Source organism: Oncorhynchus gorbuscha, linkage group LG01 (genome assembly GCF_021184085.1).
Source record: "Oncorhynchus gorbuscha isolate QuinsamMale2020 ecotype Even-year linkage group LG01, OgorEven_v1.0, whole genome shotgun sequence".
NCBI lineage: Eukaryota > Metazoa > Chordata > Actinopteri > Salmoniformes > Salmonidae > Oncorhynchus > Oncorhynchus gorbuscha.
The window spans coordinates 42,849,605-42,867,892 of NC_060173.1; the positions used below are offsets into that span (position 1 = coordinate 42,849,605).

Here is an 18,288-nt window from a genome sequence, read left to right on the forward strand (position 1 = left end):
CAAAACATACAGTCAATAATACAGTAGAACAAAAAAGAAGAAAAGAAGTCTATATACAGTGAGTGCAAATGAGGTAAGATAAGGGAGTTAAGGCAATAAATAGGCCATGTTGGCGAAGTAATTACAATATAACAATTAAACACTGGAATGGTAGATGTGCAGAAGATGAATGGAAAGACAGGGTAGGATAGATATAGGTCTGTGTGATTGGGACTCAATTAATTATGTTACAACATGCAACAGGCTTGTCCTCTCTAAAAACAATGAGCTTAATCCTTTTACGTGCCCTTTAACATACTTCTTTACAATACCAGGCATTATATCTTACATGATACAAATATGAGTTGAAACATAATTTCTTTAAATGTAGCATAATCTACTGAACTCATTGTGTGAAATTAACATCTGCAATGCTTCCCAGATAACTGGTCCACAGAACTAGCCTACACTTTCCAAGTTGATATTATTTTAGATTTACAGTTTTTCACGAACTAACTATTTCTAGAGTCTAAACCTGCTTCTCATTTTACGAGGAGTGAGCTAGTACTACACCCAGTGCAGCAGGTGGCACTATTCACAATAGACATGTTTCTATGTCACTTCGCTGTTGTTGCCGGAAGTGAACCGCGCTTGTCTGTGGAAGTACATGTGAGTTTATTTAGCTGGACAATTTCCATGTGGTTCTGATTCAAAGCTAATCTGTAGCTAGTACTGTCCTGTAAAAATGGGCAAAAAGGGTAAAAAAGAACAAAAGAAAGTGAAAGGAGCAGAGAAGACAGCAGCCAAAATGGATAAAAAGATTTCAAAGCGGTCTAAACGAGAAGAGGTAACGTTAGGCATGTCTGTCTCCCTTTCAACTGCTGGCTACTAACATTAGCTAGCTAGATAGTTCTACAGTACATTACAATGTCTTTATAGCATAAAATTACATAAAATCGTGTGTGTGAAATTCCAAGTCAATTCACATCTACTCAATCACATGACATTGTACAGAGTGAATAGTTTCAGCTGTTGTTCACTGCTGTGTTGTTTTCCTTTGGCATTGATACAGGAGGACCTGGCTGCGCTGATAGCTGAGTTTCAGTCCTTGGATGCAAAGAAGACAACAGTTGTGGAGACCGCCTGCCCGCCCCCCTCACCCAGGTGACCCACTACTCTGTCCTAGATGTTGATAGGTGTTTACCTGGATCATGTTCAATGGGCACAAAACTGGAGAAAATGTGTTGAATCCAGGGAGTTACTATGGCTGATCTTGTACAATAAGAATTGTCTCGTTTTCAATTTGTTTTCATTTCAAAACCTTTGCTGTTTCGTGCCTACTGAACATGAGCCTGGTGTTAGGTGTGGCAGCTCAAGTCAGAGCCAGGTGTTAGGAGATTTCACAGCCAGGTGTCACAAGCATTTTGCTACACCTGCAATAACATCTGCTAAATATTTGTATGCGACTATTAAAATGTGATTTGATTTGATAGTAGTGGTATCCTGTTTGTCTCATCACTCAGGTTGAACGCCTCACTGTCAGCACACCCCGACAAGGATGAGCTGATCTTGTTTGGAGGCGAGTTCTTCAATGGCAAAAAGGTATGATTCATATACACTACATGACCTAAAGCATGTGGACACCTGCTCGTCGAACATCTCATTCCAAAATCATGGGCTTTAAAATGGAGTTGGTCCCTCCTTTGCTACTATAACAACCTCCACTCTTCTGGGAAGGCTTTCCACTAGATGTTGGAACATTGCTGCAGGTATGTGCTTCCATTCAGCCACGAGCATTAGTGAAGTCTGATGTTGGGCGATTAGGCCTGGCTCGTAGTCGTCATTCCAATTAATCCCAAAGGTGTTCGATGGGGTTGAGATCAGGGCTTTGAGCAGGCCAGTTCTTCCACACCGATCTCGACAAACCATTTCTGTATGGACCTCGCTTTGTGCACGGGGACATTGTCATGCTGAACCAGGGAAAGGGCCTTCCCCGAACTGTTGCCATAAAGTTGGAAGCACAGAATCGTCTAGAATGTCATTGCATGCTGTAGTATTAAGATTTCCCTTCACTGGAACTAAGGGGCCTTGAAAAATGTCCCCAGATCATTTTTGCTCCTCCACCAAACTTTACAGTTTGCACTATGCATTCGTCTGTCAGACTGCCAGATGGTGAAACGTGAATCATCACTCCAGAGAACACGCTTCCACTGCTCCAATGGCGGCGAGCTTTACACCTCTTGTGCATGGTGATCTTAGGCTTGTGTGGCTGCTCGGCCATGGAAATCCATTTCATGAAACTCCTGACAAACAGTTCTTGTGCTGATGTTGCTTCCCGAGGCAGTTTGGAACTCTGTAGTGAGCGTTGCAATTGAGGACAGACAATCTTTACGCGCTTCAGCACTCAAGCTTACAGTCTCATTCTGTGAGCTTGTCTGCCCTAGCACTTCGCGGCTGAGCCGTTGTTGGTCCTGGATGTTTTCACTTCACAATAACAGCACAGCATTTTGATGAACTGACTTGTTGGAAAGGTGAAATCCTATGAAGGGGCCACATTGAAAGTCACTGAGCTCTTCAGCAAGGCCATTCTACTGCCAATGTTTGTCTTTGGAGATTGCATGGCTGTGTGCTCGATTTTATACACCTGTCAGCATTGTCAAATCCACTCATTTGAAGGGGTGTCCAAATTATTTTGTATATATATAGTATATGCTGAACACCTTTTTTATTTTTATTATTTAACGAAGCAAGTCAGTTAAGAACACATTCTTATTTACAATGACTGCCTACACCGGCCAAACCCTAACCAGGACGACACTGGGCCAATTGTGTGCCGCCCTATGGGACTCCCAATCACGGCTGGTTGTGATACAGCCTGGAATCGAACCAGGGTCTGTAGTGATGCCTCTAGCACTGAGAAGCAGTGCCTTAGACCGCTGCACCACTCGGGAGCCTTTATATTCATACATTTATTAATGCATTCATATATTTATTAATGTATTTTTATATTTATATTCATAATTTTTTGTCTGTTATTAATCCTTATTGACTTTGGATGAATAGGGTTGACAGTGGGTTAATTTTCTTCCTTCCAGACGTACCTCTACAATGACCTGTTCTTCTATAACATAAAGAAGAACACCTGGGTGAAGTCAGACATCCCCAACCCTCCTCCACGACGCTGTGCTCACCAGGTAACTATGTACCTCCTTTCAACCACCATCTCTATCACCACCTCCGTTTTCTTTCAGGGATGCAAACATGTCTCTTTTCGACGATATCCGCCGTTTAGATCTCAAAATAGATCAACACCTTAGCGGATCAGAGTGTGCAGACCTAGAGTGTATCACACATTAAGCTATAAAAGAGAGAGCGCAAGCAGATCTTCTCCCTCTGCGATTACTGCCTTCTCTCTCTCTAACGAGTACAGGATGCATCCCTACCGTACGCGTCCTACAAATTGAATATCAAACGGAGTTCCGAGCGTGATGTCAGATATGTTATATCAAAATGAGTGCTTCATCCAATATCACGTGTGTCTGATGAGAGCAGTTACCCGCGTCCCCCTAACCAGCCATTCGCCTACTCAGCTGCTTCACTCCGTCTGTTCTTTATGCGCATCTCCATAAGTTTTGAAAATGTTATTTAGCTGCAATGGCGAGTTGGGGAGTGCAGACAGTCATGGGGTTACTGTTGTTAAATTTGTTTAATTATTAGAGCAGCTCCCAGGGTGAGCAATGTGGATAGGTATCTTTTGATTTCGCCTCTAAGAACAAGCAGGCCATTCTGCGAGTTTTTGGTTTCATAACAAACAACCTTGTTTAGTCATGTTACCTGGCTAATGAACACCATGGTACCTTGGCTATACACACATTTGGAAGGCGCAGGGAAAAGGGATAGATAGCCTACTCAAAGAGATGCTTCGAAGTAGGATGCATATGTCTAATCAATATAATTCTAAACTCAATCTGAGGGGGTGGATCACCATACTCCTAGGTATTGTTATAGTTGCCCTGGTATCACATTGTTAGGAAAATCAGAATCCCCTTTATTCGACAAGTACATTTACACGTATTCTGAATGTTACAGTGGGGCAAAAAAGTTCAACTATGACAGACAAAAGGAGGAAAAAAAATCCAGAAAATCACATTGTAGGATTTTGAATGAATTTATTTGCAAATTATGGTGGAAAATAAGTATTTGGTCACCAACAAACAAGCAAGATTTCTGGCTCTCACTGACCTGTAACTTCTTCTTTAAGAGGCTCCTCTGTCCTCTACTCGTTACCTGTATTAATGGCACCTGTTTGAACTTGTTATCAGTATAAAAGACACCTGTCCACAACCTCAAACAGTCACACTCCAAACTCCATTATGGCCAAGACCAAAGAGCTGTCAAAGGACACCAGAAACAAAATTTTAGACCTGCACCAGGCTGGGAAGACTGAATCTGCAATAGGTAAGCAGCTTGGTTTGAAGAAATCAACTGTGGGAGCAATTATTAGGAAATGGAAGACATACAAGACCACTGATAATCTACCTCGATCTGGGGCTCCACGCAAGATCTCACCCCGTGGGGTCAAAATGACCACAAGAACGGTGAGCAAAAATCCCAGAACCACACGGGGGACCTAGTGAATGACCTGCAGAGAGCTGGGACCAAAGTAGCAAAGCCTACCATCAGTAACACACTACGCCGCCAGGGACTCAAATCCTGCAGTGCAAGACGTGTCCCCCTGCTTAAGCCAGTACATGTCCAGGCCCGTCTGAAGTTTGCAAGAGAGCATTTGGATGATCCAGAAAAAGATTGGGAGAATGTCATATGGTCAGATGAAACCAAAATATAACTTTTTGGTGAAAACTCAACTCGTTGTGTTTGGAGGACAAAGAATGCTGAGTTGCATCCAAAGAACACCATACCTACTGTGAAGCATGGGGGTGGAAACATCATGCTTTGGGGCTGTTTTTCTGCAAAGGGACCAGGACGACTGATCCGTGTAAAGGAAAGAATGAATGGGGCCATGTATCGTGAGATTTTGAGTTAAAACCTCCTTCCATCAGCAAGGGCATTGAAGATAAAACATGGCTGGGTCTTTCAGCATGACAATGATCCCAAACACACTGCCCAGGCAACAAAGGAATGGCTTCGTAAGAAGCATTTCAAGGTCCTGGAGTGGCCTAACCAGTCTCCAGATCTCAACCCCATAGAAAATCTTTGGAGGGAGTTGAAAGTCTGTGTTGCCCAGCAACAGCCCCAAAACATCACTGCTCTAGAGGAGATTTGCATGGAGGAATGGGCCAAAATACCAGTAACAGTGTGTGAAAACGTTTGACCTCTGTCATTGCCAACAAAGGGTATAAAACAAAGTATTGAGATAAACTTTTTGTTATTGACCAAATACTTATTTTCCACCATAATTTGCAAATTAATTAATTAAAAATCCTACAATGAAATTTTCTTGATATTTTTTTCTCATTTTGTCTGTCATAGTTGAAGTGTACCTATGATAAATTACAGGCCTCTCTCATCTTTTTAAGTGGGTGAACTTGCACAATTGGTGGCTGACTAAATACTTTTTTGCCCCATTGTACTTAGTGATATGGTGCTGCTAGTGATAGACAATATTTATAGACAGAATATAGACAGCAGCATTTAAACAAAGTTTACATACATTATATACAATTAGGTAGAGTGAGCATAGAGCTATAAGAGAATGAGCAGATATACAAATAATCAGTGGGTATACGGTCGATATACAGTGGGTAAGAGGTTGATATACAGTGGGTATCTGGTTGATATACAGTGGGTAAGAGGTTGATATACAGTGGGTATCTGGTTGATATACAGTGGGTAAGAGGTTGATATACAGTGGGTATCTGGTTGATATACAGTGGGTAAGAGGTTGGTATACAGTGGGTATGGTTGATATACAGTGGGTATGCCTGTTGATATACAGTGGGTATGCGGTTGATATACAGTGGGTCAGCTCGGGGTTGGAATACAGTGGGTATCCGGTTGATATACAGTGGGTATGCGGTTGATATACAGTGGGTAAGAGGTTGATATACAGTGGGTATCTGGTTGATATACAGTGGGTAAGAGGTTGGTATACAGTGGGTATACGGTTGATATACAGTGGGTAAGAGGTTGATATACAGTGGGTATCTGGTTGATATACAGTGGGTAAGAGGTTGGTATACAGTGGGTATGCGGTTGATATACAGTGGGTATGCGGTTGATATACAGTGGGTATGCGGTTGATATACAGTGGGTATCTGGTTGATATACAGTGGGTATGCGGTTGATATACAGTGGGTATCTGGTTGATATACAGTCGGTATACATTGGGTATATGGTTGATATACAGTGGGTATCTGGTTGATATACAGTCGGTATACAGTGGGTATACGTTGATATACAGTGGGTATATGGTTGATATACAGTGGGTATACGTTGATATACACTGGGTATATGGTTGATATGCAGTCGGTATACAGTGGGTATACGTTGATATACAGTGGGTATACGGTTGCTATACAGTGGGTATATGGTTGATATACAGTTGATACACAGTGGATGTAAAAATGTACAGTATCCGTATGAATATATCTAAATGCAGAGAGACAACCCCACTCAGAACATTTCCATCGATTTCTCGTGGGTTTCCGTGCAAAACATTTGTTTCAACTTTTTGGGCCCTCACCAGTTTGCATCCTTGTACTTTACAGAGCTCACCAGATCCCCCCCCCCCTGCCTTCTGTCAGGATTCTACCTTTACTATTTATAGTCACTTAGACAGCTCAGGGTAACTTTTTCACACCTTTGTTCTACTTTTGGGGAACTCAAAGGCATGTCACACCTTTACTGACACATTTTATTTTCACTTTTTCTCTGTTGTGGATGAGTGATTTCTCAGGTGGCAGCCTGAGACCCGCATTGTGCTGTCATTCTCCCTTTTGGACACCAGAGGACAGACTATACCTTTGATACAGTTATGAAGAGATTTGAGAGATTGCCAGAGTAGATGATATCTACCTGATAACTCTCTCTCTCCCTTCCATCTTTCTCTCTCTCTCTCTCTCCTTTCTCTGTCTCTCTTTCTCTCTCTCTGCAGGCGGTGGTAGTTCCCCAGGCAGGGGGGCAGCTGTGGTTGTTTGGAGGGGAGTTTGCGTCTCCTGACGGGGAGCAGTTCTACCACTATAAAGACCTCTGGGTTCTTCACCTCTCCACAAACACCTGGGAGCAGATCAAGTGAGGGAGCCATATTGCTGTAGTAGTAATAGTGTGTTAAACGTATGTTTGAGATGCTACTAGATGAACCTGTTTGTGTCTGTGTGTGAGTTCAAGTGTTGTGTCTGCAACCCAGGGTTCCAGGTGCCCCCTCTGGTAGGAGTGGACATCGTATGGTCCTGAGTAAGAGGCAGTTGCTGGTGTTCGGAGGCTTCCACGAAAGTGCTAGGTAAGGAGAGATGATGGGAGGAGCTATCGTGTCAGTTAAGGAGAGGTGAAAGGCAGAGTAATTGTAGGAAATAAGAGGAGAGGAAAGAGAACCTTCTGGCTAGCTTTATGGAGGTCAAACTATCACAATATGAGATGCAGCCGCTGCATGAAATATGCAAAATGAACTAGATTATGTTGTTGATAGTGTACTCCTTATCTTGCAGGGATTTTATCTACTACAACGATGTACACGCCTTCAGTCTGGACTCCTTCACCTGGAGTCGCCTCTCCCCCTCCGGCACTGGCCCCTCCCCTCGTTCAGCCTGCCAGATGACCTCTACCCCCGATGGCTCCGGGGTCATCATCTACGGAGGATACTCCAAAGTGGTGTGTGTGTGTGTGCACAACAGGTTCTTAAGTTTGCTCATGTTAATTTGATATGATATTGAGAGATATGCAGCAAGTCTTTGAATGACTCCATGACATTTAAATCAAAGTTGCGTTTTTATTGTTCCCTATTAGAAAGCTAAGAAAGATGTGGAAAAGGGAACCATCCACTCTGACATGTTTCTCCTCAAGAGAGATGGCAAAGAAGAACAAGGTACAGTGATGCTCAGGCTTATACTTGCTATTGGCTACAGACTAGCCTGGACAAAGAAAACGCAGGGCAATGGGATTTCTATTCACATGACATTGTTCCTCATGTTTATTTTCTCCCTGTCCCTTTCAGAGAAGTGGTTGTGGTCCCGGGTGAGTCCCTCAGGCTCCAAGCCACCCGCCCGGTCGGGATTCTCCCTGGCTGTGGGGCCCACGGGCCGGGCGCTGCTCTTCGGAGGGGTGTGTGACGAGGAGGAAGATGAGACTCTGGAGGGGGACTTCTACAACGACCTTTACCTGTATGACATCAACAAGCACCGCTGGTTCCCTGCTCAGCTCAAGGTAACTGCTGGAAACGTATATTTTGGCACATACAGTAGATATAATGTTTACTTGGACATTTGTAAGCAGCTGTGTTAATATTATTGTTGTTGACCTGTTTTTCCCTCCCCTTGTCCAGGGCTGTAAGTCGGAGAAGAAGAAGCGTCGACGGGGGAAGAAGGAAGGGGAGACAGGGGAGGGGTCAGGGGAGGGTCAGGAGGAGGAAGGAGCAGCAGCACAGGGACCTGTGGAGGTCATCAAGGAGATCGTCACTGAAGACGGAACAGTCATGACCATCAAGGAAATAATTCCCGGGACACAGGTGGAGGAAGAGAGTGAGGAAGAGGAGGAAGGTGAGGAAGGTGCCTCGGCCATCCTTGTCGAGCCCTGTGCTCGCTCCAGTGCCATGGCAACAGTGAAATATGGGAAGCTGTATTTGTACGGGGGCATGTTTGAAGTGGGTGACCGCCAGTTCACCCTCAACGACCTGTACTGTCTGGACCTCCACAAGATGGACCAGTGGGAGGTGCTGGTCGAGATGGACCCCAGTAAGTAAGAGGGAAACTGGGCTTTTCTGTCCGTGTGTTTCTGTGGGATGGAGGTTGACTTCCTGATCACACTGACCCCTTCTCTCTGTAGAGACCCAAGAGTGGCTGGATGACTGGTCTGAGTCAGATGACGATGAGGAGGGGGATGAAGAGGAGGCTAAAGGAGGTGATGACGAAGGGGAGGAATCTGAAGAAGAAAGTGACGAACAGGGTAAATGAGAAATATCCCTTTATTCTTTTCGGTGTATGTTTCTAACCCTACTTTATTCTGCTCTTCATGTGTTCAATGGTGCTGATTGGCTGAAAGCTGTGGTATATCAGGCTATATCAACTGGGTGGTTCGAGCCCTAAATGCTGATTGGCTGAAAGCCGTAGTATATCAGAGAATGTACTTCTCCACTAGAGCAGTGAACAGGTTGCATCAAAGCCAAAGCCAAAAGCCTCTTATAGAAAGCCTCAAGGGACAGTGCTGTCTAAACACAATGTCAGTCGCAGTAGTGTTGACACCAGAAGTAACACTCTCTTCGGTGTGGTGTATGCGTTTACAGATGAGGAGGATCACCCCCCAGTGCAGCCAGGTGAGGTGCTGGAAGACTTCCAGAGCCGTACAGAGCAATACTGGGTAGGCCAGGCCCGGGCCAACATGGGCCCAGAGGCTAAGGACACGAAGGTGCAGAAAGTGGGCATAGCCATGGCCAAGGTGTTCTATGAAGACCAGCAGTGAGCCAGGGTGTATGTGTATCCGCCTTCTTTGTGTGTGTGTGTGTGTGTGTGTGTGTGTGTGTGTGTGTGTGTGTGTGTGTGTGTGTGTGTGTGTGTGTGTGTGTGTGTGTGTGTGTGTGTGTGTGTGTGTGTGTGTGTGTGAGTGTGAGACAGGTGGAGAGTGATAGTTTGTCATAGGGAAGAATGAGGGTACTCATCAGTGTTTCCCAACTCCAGTCCTCAAGTACCCCCAACAGCACACATTTGTATTGTAGCCACGGACAAGCACATCTGATTCAACTAATCATCAAGACCTCAATGAGTTGAATCAGGTTAGTTTGTTTGGGGCTACAACAAAAATGTACGCAGTTGGGGGTACTCAAGGACTGGAGTTGGGAACCACTGATGAGTATCCTCATTCTTCCCTATGACACATTATTAGAGTTGGAAAACACTTCTTTAAACTGAAGAGGCCAATTAAATAATCTCTCTGCTTGGTGAACATTTTCTGCCCTCATAACCACCCATGCCTTTGTACAGTAGGCCTAACTGTGCATGAAAATATGCTGCTGTTTTGGCAGTTGGACTACACTGCAGTATGTATACTGTATCGTATTTGGAATTAGTTTCTAGTTTCATATCTTCAAGAAGATAAGTCGCTCTGGATAAGAGCGTCTGCTAAATGACTTAAATGTAAATGTAAGATGGTCAGAAAATCCTTGTCATTGCTCACCCCCTTTGATTTATTGTTTTCTAAACCAATTTGTCATTAAACATCCAACCATAATACTTCTGTAGTGTCTGTAGTATTTTTAAGGGTGACGGCCAATGTGTTTAGTGTTGAAAACGGCTCAACTTGATAAATACTGGTTGATCTTTCCCAGTGTTTGTGTTGTATTGAAGATAAGAAGATTATGTTTTAGCCTTTTAAAATAGGTTGTTGACTCAACTTTTGACATATTTGAACCACTACCCTGCTACCAAAGCTTTGCCAGAACATATACTGTAGTACATTGGCTCCCCGACTGTTTACTATGCACTGTGCAGCGGTCACACATGTAGTCAAACTTCCCCTGCTGTATGCTAAAGGTAAAACAGTTCCTTTGTTTTAGCTCTACCTCTCCTCCAGACTCATCTTCTTATCTGATGATGGAGAGAGGAAGGTATATCGCAGAGGGAGGACAATTCAGCGAGTGAGTGATTTGAAAAGGACAATGAAAATACTTTAGAATAGTAGTCAGGTATCAATCAATCAAATGTTTTTTGAAAGCCCTTTTTACATCCGCAGATGTCACAAAGTGCTATACAGGAACCGAGCCTAAAACCCCAAACAGCAAGCAATGCAGATGTAAAAGCATGGTGGCTAGGTAAAACTCCCTAGAAAGAAACCTAGAGAGGAACCACACTCTGAGGGATGGCCAGTCCTCTTCTGGCTGTGTCGGTGGAGATTATAGGAGTACATGGCCATTAAGGCCAGATCATTCTTCAAGATAAGAGACGAGGGGCGAGGAAAGCTGTGCCTCCAAATGAAATGCAGCCTAGCTAGCTATCTATCCCAGAGTGACCTATTTTATCAGCCCTGAGAAGAATGAGGGGAGGGATGAATAATAGATGGAAAGCAGATAGATGGATGAGGTTACTGGGATGCTGCAGACTGTCTCCAACTCTATCCCTCACTCTCTTCTTCATTCGCCTTCGACCCCAAATGTTTAAATCCTGTAAAAAAGACCGATATAAATAACTAAAAATATACTTTTTGGGGGGCCCAGTGCTGCTGACGTGTCGGAGCACATGAAGTGTTATCGTCACAGACTCGTCAGTGGTCCCATGTGAGAGTGAGACTCATTCAGAGCGTATGGCTACTTCAGTGTTAGTTGTATAATTTCATTCCCTGTTTTCTTGATCTTTTTGGTGTTCTCCTATTTTATAATACCATATTAGGTGTTTTTAGACTGACTAGGTGCAATAATCATCATTATCAACCCTTCTCAATGTTGTCGCACTGAAGCTGTTCCGGCCCGGTATTCTGACTCATAACATGCTAATACAGTTTCCAAGATAAGAAGTCAAATAATTCAATTTATAGCCATTTGTTTGTGTGTTTAATGTGAGTATTTGTGATCATACACACAACTGTCAGCTGGACAGATATTTGTTGGGTCCATGACAGACTGTTACCTCTTTCTCTACCTCCTCCAATAGATTTAGAGAAATTACCCATCATCCTGTTCAGTGGTGGGACACAGCTAAACTTCACGCAGTGATTTCATTACAGTAATCTGGTGAAATTGGCTTAACTTCCCTGCAGACAGGGAGGCAGTCAGAGACTCGACAAGACAGACCGAAAACTGCACTGAGAAAAGGACAGTGGAATTGAGATAGGAGTTGACAGGGGTACGACAATACTAGCAATACAACTAGGATATGTTCTTATGTACTTGTGCCATTATATACCAGCTAAGCTAAAGAATATATTTTGTATGTAAGTTGCATCCTTCTGGTTTTGTTGTGTGGTCTTGCTGGCTGATGTAGCAACATGAAGGCAACACACACAAACTAATGTTATTGACATGAAGCCTACAAGCCAAGCTGCAGTTGTGTATTTGGAGTGTACCATTTTAAATCTATTCAGGGGGAAGACTTTTTTTTCTCTCTGGGTAATGGTAATGCAAGAGCATGGGAAATAAAGAAGAATAGAAAAGGATAGAGGATGGGTTCATATACAGTATTTAGACTGAAACGGCACAGAGAGGGAAGACTGAGGGAAATAAAGGTGTGTCGAGCTTGATTCAGCATTTTCCTCTGCCTTTTCTCTCTCTGCCCTCCCTTTCATTGTGAAGATGGGTCCCAGGAGACAAACCCCGCCCTCATCGGTCTGAACACGCCCCTCATATGATGGAGCGGAATACGAAGTCAGGGTTGCCATGGTGACCGACCCTCCAATGCTGCAGTTTAAAGTAGCAGCTTGGTTTACTCCTGTCTCTGTTGCACTTTGGTATCTAACATGTTGTTCACCTTAAACAATTTAACAATATGCAGTGTATACCTGCATACACATTCAAATAATTTATCTCTGATATCTTCAATACTCTTTTTCATTATGGAAAGAAGATCTGATTAAAATCAGACCTGAAGAAAGAGGGAGAGGACAAAGATTCAATAACCACAAACCAGGAGTTTTCTTTCAAACACTTTCATTATTTTCTCCACATAACTCAAAAACGAACAGACCCCCAAAAAGTAAAGAAAAAAAGCGAGGAGGAGAAGAAAAGAACTGGGCATGCTTTGGCATGCGATGGGAACTTCCAGTCGGAATGGTAGAAAAACCACAGGAGCAGGTAGATCAGCCAGTCGTCACCTCTGCACCTCTCAGTATCATCAACAGCCACTGGAACACTTTTCCATAGTTGTTCTTTGAATCAGTCAACCCTTTCCCATAATATGCCTTAACCCTCTGACGGTATCAGTCCAGTTTCCAACAGTACCTACTAACTCATGTAGTCAAGACTGGGGGAGCAAACGTTGTTGAAAAATAAAACTCCACACGTTTGGCCCCAACTTTCATTCCTTCACATTGGCAGCTCTGTTTAACTTTGCTGGATAGAGAAACGGAGAGGCATAGGAGGAAGAGAAGAGCGAGCACACACAGACCGGATGATCACTTACAGGAGGACCAGGAGAATCAGGGTGGAGTACAAGCCCCTTACAGACATGCTATAAAAACATCTCAGAGTCTTTGAGTTAGTTAGCCAGCTATATATATTTTTAAAAAAGCAAAACACTTCTCTTAGTTTGTCTGTTTGTTTTTTCTCTGTTGTTTTCATTGCGTCTAAGATGTGGGCTTTGTCTTGGAGCAGTGGGATGCAGTAGACTAGTAGCCTGTGTCTGGATCTTGTAATGTACTGTAATGTACTGTACTGTAGCGCAAGCCCAGGCTACCCTATGGAAGAGTCTGCTTCACAGAACAGTACTGGACAACAGCTGGAAAAGGTCTGCTTGCTCAGGACTAAGAGCAACTTGGCAAAGCCTGTCAAGTACCACTTTTTTTTATTTTTTTTATTTTTTTGCAGCCCCCCCCACTCCCTTCTTATACTGCTTCCAAAACTAGCCCTCTACTGCACATCATTGCCTTTAGGCAACAGATAATATTTTTGCCCCTCAACCTCCCCATATTATGATAATATGTGATGACATGTCTGTAAACAATCCAATGAGGTGCAGAAATCGGTATGATGTATCAACTGGGGGAGGGACCTTCTCTCAGGAAGCAGAGCAACCTGAGCACGTGGTGTGACTGAAGTGTACAATACATTTCATTATTTTGCATGTTTAACTAGAGATAACTTGACAATTAAAAATATCTAATTGTGTAGGAACCTGTGAAGAAGCATATTTGATTTTTGAACAGAAATATATATATATATATATATATATATATATATATGAAAAAACAAATATAGTTTTATTTTTGTTGCCTCAGGGCAACGTTGTGCAGTTAGGCTACTTTTCAGGGCAATATCATGCTCAATGAAAGACATTTGATGGATATGGATATTTTTGCCAAAATCTCCACTGACATTCACATGCAAAGGACACAGCGACATTCTATGGGCGAAAGGATTCTAATGGAGCAGTTAGGATCACCCTTTGATAGTGAGGACAGTGAGCTGGAGGACAGTGAGCTGGAGGACAGTGAGCTGGAGGACAGTGACAGCGAGGAAGAATCAGGTTTGAGAGGCAGTGTAATACTAGTTTATACCCCAACTTGTATTTCCTTATGAAAAAAGTGTTTTTTGCCTAGTATGTTCCTCTTAATAAATGTTCTAAATATATCAGATTTTCCTTGGTGTTTTAGCAACAATGAAATCTGGGGGAGGGGGAGAAAAGCCTAAATCTTCCCCCAAAAATAGGATGGAATATTAGCAGTAGAGGGCTAGAGGAGACATTTATATTTTTCCCCAAAAAGATTTATCTATACAAAACTAAAACATACATGAGCATGCATTTTAGATATTTTTTTCAACTTTATAAAACAAGGCAGTAGGCGTTTTTTCAGAAGTCTTGCAAATAGCTCAAAAATATGACTTTTTTTCTGTCTTGGTAAATCATTTGTTTTGAAAGCAGCAGTTTTAAACATAACAGTCTCTGAACTTGCACTAGGCCTCTTACAGTACGGCCAGCCAGTGCCTCCAGACCAGACCAGGTGTGTGGGGTGAGGTTTGGGTAGAAACCTTTAGACATGATACTGTAGAGAGAGAGAGAGAGAGAGAGAATGGCTCTGTAGGGGACAGAGGAGCAGATAGATGAGAACTGACAGAATGTTATTCGCTAGTCCTCATATAAAGTTCAACCTGTGCGTTAAAGGCCAGAGAGACATTGAGAAAGTTTTTTGGAATGTCAATATTTTATATGAATATAGCTTATCATTCACATACCACTGTATGTGTGGGAGTATTGTACCTGTTGTGTACATGGTATTGTACAATGTGTGTGTGTGTGTGTGTTTAAGAGTTCTTTCCTTTAGATAATTTGTTCATTTTGTTGTATGTTGACTATAAAGAGAATCTTTCACATTAGAAGCCCTTTCAGACAAAACTATTCCTACTCCAGTTACAGACACATTAGAGTTGATACACAGTAGTTCTTTGCACATGGCTCAATCTTGGTAACCCAAGTTGCTAAATTTGCAACAGGTTTTCTAACATAGATAGGTTTTATGGTGCTATAGTTGTTAGAGGCAATTTTGTGTTGGTCATCCCGGTTTTTCAGATTGTAAACATGTCCTGTTGCTAACTAGGATCTGTAGTTGCAAAAGTGTTTTTGTAGCCCTATTTTATTTAATCATAACTATATATATGTTGTTTCATTTTTCATGAAACACCTGCTTGCCATGGACATTCTCTGGTCTATTTGGGGAAGTCTTGGTTAAGATGGCTGGTTGTAAGAATAGGGGAGCGTGGTGTATTAAATAAAAGGAGAGTTACATGAAACACCTGCTTGCCATGGACATTCTCTGGTCTATTTGGGGAAGTCTTGGTTAAGATGGCTGGTTGTAGGAATAGGGGAGCGTGGTGTATTAAATAAAAGGAGAGTTACATGAAACACCTGCTTGCCATGGACATTCTCTGGTCTATTTGGGGAAGTCTTGGTTAAGATGGCTGGTTGTAGGAATAGGGGAGCGTGGTGTATTAAATAAAAGGAGAGTTACATGAAACACCTGCTTGCCATGGACATTCTCTGGTCTATTTGGGGAAGTCTTGGTTAAGATGGCTGGTTGTAGGAATAGGGGAGCGTGGTATATTAAATAAAAGGAGGGTTACATGAAACACCTGCTTGCCATGGACATTCTCTGGTCTATTTGGGGAAGTCTTGGTTAAGATGGTTGGTTGTAGGAATAGGGGAGCGTGGTGTATTAAATAAAAGGAGAGTTACATGAAACAAATAAAGGGGGTAACAGGATACGGCGTGATGTCATGAGGGGACTACCGGGAAGGGGAGGAAGGGGGGATGAGAGACTGAATTAATAATTGGGAAGAGGAACAAAGTGTCAGGAGGGAGAGAAGGTGGAGGGTTTGGAGGGCAGTGGGTAGGACAGGGGTCCATTTCCCATCCCTTTAACATTGTATTACCTGGGTGGACAACACACCTGGGTTCAAATACTACTTGAAATCTTTAAAATACTTTCAGCATTTGCTTTAGCCTGCCTCAACCACCAGGTAGGCAGGGGTTTGCACTTGTTTCCAGTGCAACAGGCAAGCTCAATCAAGCACAGCTAAAGAATTTTAAATTATGTCAAATAGTTTTTGAACCCAGGTCAGGTGGACACAGCCATAACCAGACTAGATACATTATATCCTGTCTCATTCGACCCGCTACACCATTATACAAGAAGTGCTCATCAGAGTCTACCATTCCAAACAAACTAAACCAAAAGAACATCAGCAATATTAACAGAGAAAAGGCAAGTAAGGAATAAAAAATAATTTAAATGAATATATCATACGTGAGCAAATTAATAAGTTAAATTATAAGTTACAAACCTTTTTTAAACATTGATTTAAGATGAAAAACAGGTAATGTCAGGGAGAGAAAGAATTACATTTGTTTTTTTTGTTTTTTTTGCAGATCACTGCTTATCTTTCATCTGGGCATTGGGAACCAGCTTTATCCCCATATTGTTAATCCTCTTACTGTACTCTTTACATAGTGTCAAATGCCCAAGGGCTGTATAGTCATGATAATACTCATAATATGTTATAATAATAGCATAGATAATAATAGGAATTAACAGGCAATCCATTTTTAAATAAAAAAGTGAATAAACAAAATTGCAACTCCAATGTTGAGCAAAATCACCATGATGACCAGAATTGAGCTGGAGCCCTGTGGAGGAGGGAGGGAGAGAATAGTACATGTTAATTCAGACTACACACACACACACACACACACACACACACACACACACACACACACACACACACACACACACACACACACACACACACACACACACACACACACACACACACACACACACACACACACACACACACACACACACACATATACAGTGTGGAAAAATAGTATTTTGTCAGCCACCAATTGTGCAAGTTCTCCCACTTAAAAAGATGAGAGGCCTGTAAGGTCTAAGGTACACTTCAACTATGACAGACAAAATGAAAAAGAAAATCCAGAAAATCACATTGTAGGATTTTTAATTTATTTATTTGCTAATTATGGTGGAAAATAAGTATTTGGTCAACAACAAAAGTGTATCTCAATACTTTGTTATATACCCCTTGTTGACAATGACAGAGGTTAAATGTGTTCTGTAAGTCTTCACAAGGTTTTCACACACTGTTGCTGGTATTTTGGCCCATTCCTCCATGCAGATCTCCTCTAGAGCAGTGCTGTTTTGGGGCTGTTTCTGGGCAACATGGACTTTCAACTCCCTCCAAAGATTTTCTATGGGGTTGAGATCTGGAGACTGGCTAGGCCACTCCAGGATCTTGAAATGCTTCCAATCTTCTTCTGGATCATCCAAATGCTCTCTAGCAAACTTCAGACGGGCCTGAACATGTACTGGCTTAAGCAGGGGGACACATCTGGCACTGCAGGATTAGAGTCCCTGGAGGCGTAGTGTGTTACTGATGGTAGGCTTTGCTACTTTGGTCCCAGCTCTCTGCAGGTCATTCACTAGGTCCCCCCGTGTGGTTCTGGGATTTTTGCTCACCGTTCTTGTGGTCATTTTGACCCCACGGGGTGAGATCTTGCGTGGAGCCCCAGATCGAGGGAGATTATCAGTGGTCTTGTATGTCTTCCATTTCCTAATAATTGCTCCCACAGTTGATTTCTTCAAACCAAGCTGCTTACCTATTGCAGATTCAGTCTTCCCAGCCTGGTGCAGGTCTACAATTTTGTTTCTGGTGTCCTTTGACAGCTCTTTGGTCTTGGCCATAGTGGAGTTTGGAGTGTGACTGTTTGAGGTTGTGGACAGGTGTCTTTTATACTGATAACAAGTTCAAACAGGTGCCATTAATACAGCTAACGAGTGGAGGACAGATGGGCCTCTTAAAGAAGAAGTTACAGGTCAGTGAGAGCCAGAAATCTTGCTTGTTTGTAGGTGACAAAATACTTATTTTCCACCATAATTTGCAAATAAATTCATAAAAAATCCTACACTGTCATTTTCTGGAATTTT

The 18,288-nt window shown here is 42.6% G+C and overlaps 2 protein-coding genes across 2 annotated transcripts in view; one reads left to right on the forward strand and one right to left on the reverse strand.

Moving 5' to 3' along the window:
* Positions 1–627: 627 nt before the first annotated feature.
* Positions 628–10,376, forward strand: klhdc4 (kelch domain containing 4). Its single transcript, XM_046319632.1, has 12 exons — positions 628–826; positions 1,052–1,143; positions 1,503–1,581; positions 3,075–3,173; positions 7,094–7,230; positions 7,346–7,438; positions 7,644–7,806; positions 7,942–8,020; positions 8,150–8,358; positions 8,477–8,885; positions 8,977–9,096; positions 9,434–10,376. Exons 1-12 carry the CDS (start codon positions 725–727, stop codon positions 9,607–9,609), a joined length of 1,758 nt encoding a protein of 585 aa, XP_046175588.1. The 5' UTR covers positions 628–724; the 3' UTR covers positions 9,610–10,376.
* A 2,388-nt stretch (positions 10,377–12,764) lies between these two features.
* The window catches only part of jph3b (junctophilin 3b), a 53,386-nt gene continuing 47,862 nt past the window's right edge, over positions 12,765–18,288 (reverse strand). The window contains 1 exon segment of the mRNA XM_046353552.1: positions 12,765–16,970. Within this exon segment, the coding sequence (XP_046209508.1) occupies positions 16,890–16,970 (81 nt within the window). The 3' untranslated portion in view covers positions 12,765–16,889.